The 5,035-nt window shown below is 37.9% G+C and overlaps 1 protein-coding gene across 1 annotated transcript; it reads left to right on the top strand.

The window, feature by feature from the left end:
* The first annotated feature begins 991 nt into the window (after nt 1–991).
* On the top strand, nt 992–1,579 carry LOC139450990 (uncharacterized). The gene has a single exon (XM_071232810.1). The coding sequence runs from the start codon at nt 992–994 to the stop codon at nt 1,577–1,579; it is 588 nt and encodes a 195-aa protein (XP_071088911.1).
* The last annotated feature ends 3,456 nt before the right edge of the window (nt 1,580–5,035 follow it).

Genomic DNA, 5,035 nt, shown 5'->3' with positions numbered 1-5,035 from the left:
CCAGATCAGTATAGGCTTGATGGGACCATTTCAGATGACACAACGAGGGAATTGCTACATTGTTGCTGTCACCGATCACTTCTCCAAGTGGACTGAAGCAGATGCGTTTTCCGATAAGTCTGCAGATTCTGTGGCTGACTTCCTGTACAAGACAGTGTGCAGACTTGGCTGCTTTGACATTTTGATCAGTGATCAAGGTAGAGAATTCATCAACACTATAATTGACAATCTTATGACCAAGCTGGTCAGTTCACCATACCATCCTCAGACCAATGGACAATGAGAGCAAGACAACAGGACCCTTGAGAATACCCTCTCAAAGCTTGTCAACGACCAAGGAGACAACTGGGATGTTTTTACACCTGGAGTTCTGTTTGCCCACCAGACATCTGTACATGCATCAACCAAGATGACACCATTTGAATGCATGTACATCAGAAAGGCAAAACTACCGATGGACATTAAGGACTCTCCAAAGCAAAAAGAAGATGTGATCAGTGATGATTTTCTCAAAGCCATGCAGAACCTGCGACAAAACATGACATCAAAAGTCAGCAACAATATTACAAAGGCCAAGAAGATTCAGAAGGAACAACATGACAAGCTACACAACAGTCATCATGAGTTGGAGCTAGGGACAAGCGTCTACCTGAAGAATTGCCGCCGAATCAACAGAATTGGAGCTAAGCTTGAGCCGAGGTTCCTTGGACCATATGAAGTTCATCAAGTGTTTGGCAAGGGACATGTTAAGTTGAAGAGTTTGAAGAGTGGCCAAGGGCTTCGCAACGCATACGATGGATCAAATTTGAAAAGACACACTCCACATGACGTCTTCCCCACCAACCCTACCAGTCCTGCTAGTTGCTCCAGCTACACCAGGCCTACCACCAGATCTACCAAGACTACCAGTTCAACCAGTCCTAGCTGTCGCACCAGCCACACCAGTTGAAAACGCTCTGTCAGTCCTACTGTACCACACCACACTAGGTTTATGAGTTCTACTAGCCGTACCAGTCCCATCAAGTCCAAGAACCCCAGCACCACAACCAGCAACACTCCCAAGAGGCCACATTACAGCTTCCAGCCAATGGCCATTCAAAGAAGAAGAGAACTTTCTAAACAGTTACATTTACCTTCATTTAAGTCTGTTTATTTTGGAAGAGAGAAAGAATTTGAGGCACCAAAAAGACAACACAAGACCAAGGGTGATGGCAACTGCTTCTTCTGTGCCATTAGTTATTTCCTAACTGGTCAGGAGACGTCCCACTTACGCCTGAGAGATGCTGTTGTACAACACATGAGTGAGAAAGGGGAAAAGCTGGAACACTACCTTCAGCAGAATGTGACGAAATACTTCAAATCATCAAGAATGGCAGAAAATGGTGTCTGGGCAACGGATGCAGAGATTATGGCCACTGCTTCTCTTCTGCAAACAGACATTGTTGTCTATACACATTATGGAAAGGAGATGAAATGGCTATGCTACCCAGCATCATTCACACTTGAGAAACTGTCCATTGGTGCAGTGTATCTGACCAACCTCCATGAACACTTTGACGTTGTAATAAATGTCCAGTGACTTTGAAATAATTCAAGGAATCAATGGATATTGATTTTCAGAATAAATTGCCCTCACATTTTATGTTAGTTTTCTCTATTTGTTATTGATAATAATATAAAAACTCTGACTAAAACAATGACAATTGCTTTGGGAAATTTATAACACCCATCTGACTATATTTAGAAGAATAAGAATGTAAATGGACAAATAATTAGATGGTTTTAATGATGTGTTGTCTTCTATAGTCAGAATGTATTCTTTATACTGTGACACATGCCTCCCCAAACAAAGGTACTTACAGACACAAGTGCATACTTATAATTGGTTTCAAAATGGTTTTATATGCAATCAAAAGTAGGTAGGTCTATTCACAAAGCATGTTAAAGCTTATTCAATAACATAAGTGTAAGACATTTCCTCACACAATTCTCAACACCAACTTTCGAACTTACAAATTGATGATGACTACAAGAGTTAAAGTCAATGTGATTTGTAAGATATTTTTTTTATTAGTTTAAACAATATTTATTTCTTCTTTGCATGTATAAAACAACATTTTGAATTTTTGGATTTTTCTAACAATTTATTACTGGTATTATCTACACCAGGATAGATTTTGGGAACTCCCAGATTATACCCCCTGGGGGTAGATTCTGGGATATGAATGTTTTAAAACTAATTAGATGTGTACTGAATAGGCATTTATGTAAACTTATTCAGATGACAATGTTGTTACAGCAATTGACCAGGAGAGATCAAGACTGAGTTAGATGCATCCCCAAAAAGAAAACTTCAAGTACATTCATGAAATAAAAATGCTTAAATCAAACAGGGCTTCAGTAGATTCTTAAAGCTCCTAGGTTATAGCTATAACCCAGGGTAGATTCTGGGAGGAGCTCCCAGATTATACCCCGGGGTAGAACTCCCACATTATACTCTGAAGGGGGTAGATTTTGGCACCTTACACCGGGCGTTGAACAACTTGGCTCATATCCTCCCCATCTCTAATAGCATGCATTCAGTGAATAAGGGATAGAGGGAAAACAAGAGTTTACATGACAGGTGTACAATGATTGCATGTTGATATCAATTGTCATTAAATGCTAGATATTAGTTTCTTACATGTGTCAGCATAGCATATATTTGAAATGATTATGATTTATACTAAGAAAAAATTTAACTATGCTTCACCTAAAGTGGTGTAAATGTTGTTATTGAAAGTAACAACATAATATTTGGTCAATCATCTGATCAGTGTTTTATCATAACAAAGTCATTGACAAAACCCCTACCTGGTAACAGGAGACAGAGAGACACACACTAAAAAAGAGTTGGTGAAACAACTCAATTAATAATGCAGGTGGTGCATTGATGACACCAGATTATTGAAAGATTGGCCCAACTGAGCTAGCGTTACCATCTGGTTCTGGTCCTGTCGTAGGCATTGTTCTATATCATCCTAGGCATGGTCTATTGGGGAGAGGGATTTAGAAACAGATGGTCAGGGCAGTACAGCAATGCTATGCAGCCCTACTGCAGAAAACATCTTCAAAAAGATAATATTGTGTTTTGATGACAAATAAAATGTCTGGCAATTTCATTTGCGCCATAGTGACATCATGTAGACATTGATTTTCAGCAAGCTGTGGCATTGCGTAAGCATTATTTACAATTAACTGAGCACCTGATAGCTAAACGCATTAAAAAACATGTGCTGTTTACATTAAACATTATGTTCCCACTGAACATGCAAACATCCAAATTGTGCTACGTGCATTAACATGCATGTGCAAATTGTGAATCACGACCTTAAAAGTCACAGAAATGTCTTCATGAATTTGTTTTGAAAGATGCATTATTTAATTTCATAATAAAATTAATTTTTATTGAACTTTTTCTGAAGCATGGTTACTTTTTTTCCGTCAATATATATTGTCAGAGGCAATATCAATACTTCAGTGTGTGCCAATAAGTTTTGATTCTACAAGTCAAAACCGGTCATGAGATATCATTTCCAGTTGTTTTTACTGTTAATATATAGACATTTATTTGCCAGATCGATTATCATCAAAAGAAATTATACATGCCCTCCTAGTCTTCGGTTAGCTGAGTGGCTAGCATCCAGACATCACAAAATACTCATTTGTAAACTACCCTTTCAAACACTTATTTTCCATATTCCTTATTGTTACAAGCTCACTTTTGACTCATGTGATATAACAACTTACTGGTAAATTATTTTTTACAATTTAGAATTTGCATATTAAGCCCAAAGCAAACATTTTCCTTCTTTTTCAGTCATTACTTTAGACATTACCTTGTTCAATCTCTTTCTTAGGGACATAGTCAATACATTGCAGGAACCTATAGTCTGGAAGTTCATTTAAGGTACCGACGTTTACTACAATATCTGAAAAACTATTGGACCTACACCAGTCAAAGTTGGTATGAGATTATTAAACAGTCATACATAACTGGATATTACATTTAAAGACAATCGGTGCATGAATAAAAAATCTGTCTATTTAGCTATCACTATATTTCATCAACAACCAGACCTGTTCGTCACGGGTGGAACGAGCATTCATTGTAACAGCCATCTGCATAATGCTACCCCTGCGTCACAGGGCCATATGACATGGTTAAACCAATCAACTCAACTCGAAAGGTTGCACGAGTCACGCATGCACGAATACGGTGTTAGCGTTGGGCATCTCAAGCAGTTATTTAATCATATTTATCCAATTATTTTTGCATTCTTTTTCAGGTCAGTGTTATTGACTTGACTGTATCATTCCTTGCCACATTATTATTTTTCATGCATCATGTTATTAGGTGTAATATATCATACGTAATTATTCATTTAGACAAATCATTATTTTATGCTTTCGAAGAAAATATTTTAATATTTTCGTAGATGATTCGAGACTTTCGGGGCTGTTTCGGGTGAAAGAGAATCAAATTCTGAGCCAAGAATTGCACAAAGTGGACAAGATCCGATTATGACATGTACTACAAAGCACGAACCTGAAATTCGTAGACGATTCCTAGAAATTCTTTGATAAACAAATTATTTCTCACGAATCCCATGAACTACAAGAATGTTTGGGAATCAAATAAGATATATTTAAGATTCTTAAGAAATGATTAAGAATATGTACGAATATGTAAGAATTCATATTCGTGGTAATTCGAGCTATTACATGTCGTAGTGAAACAGGGGTATATGTATTGCACTATTCTTGGTCCCACGAAATGCCCTCGTCGTCAGATTCGGAGTCTGTGCTGTCACCTAAATGAACAACAATAGGCTGGACAGTATCTGGTCTTGTTTCCAATACTCTTCCTCAACTTTGATAACATGTTGGACACAGTTTGCCCAATGTACATCTGTAATTCTCCCATCCCCTTCAAGACAATCTGCTTGACGTCGGCAAGCTTGAAGGTCTTATTTTGCCGTGCGACCATATGTTT

Source organism: Haliotis cracherodii, unplaced genomic scaffold (genome assembly GCF_022045235.1).
Source record: "Haliotis cracherodii isolate W230 unplaced genomic scaffold, xgHalCrac1.p SCAF_8, whole genome shotgun sequence".
Lineage (NCBI taxonomy): Eukaryota > Metazoa > Mollusca > Gastropoda > Lepetellida > Haliotidae > Haliotis > Haliotis cracherodii.
The sequence above is the reverse complement of the archived record's forward strand: the minus strand, read 5'-3'. Positions and strand labels throughout refer to the sequence as shown.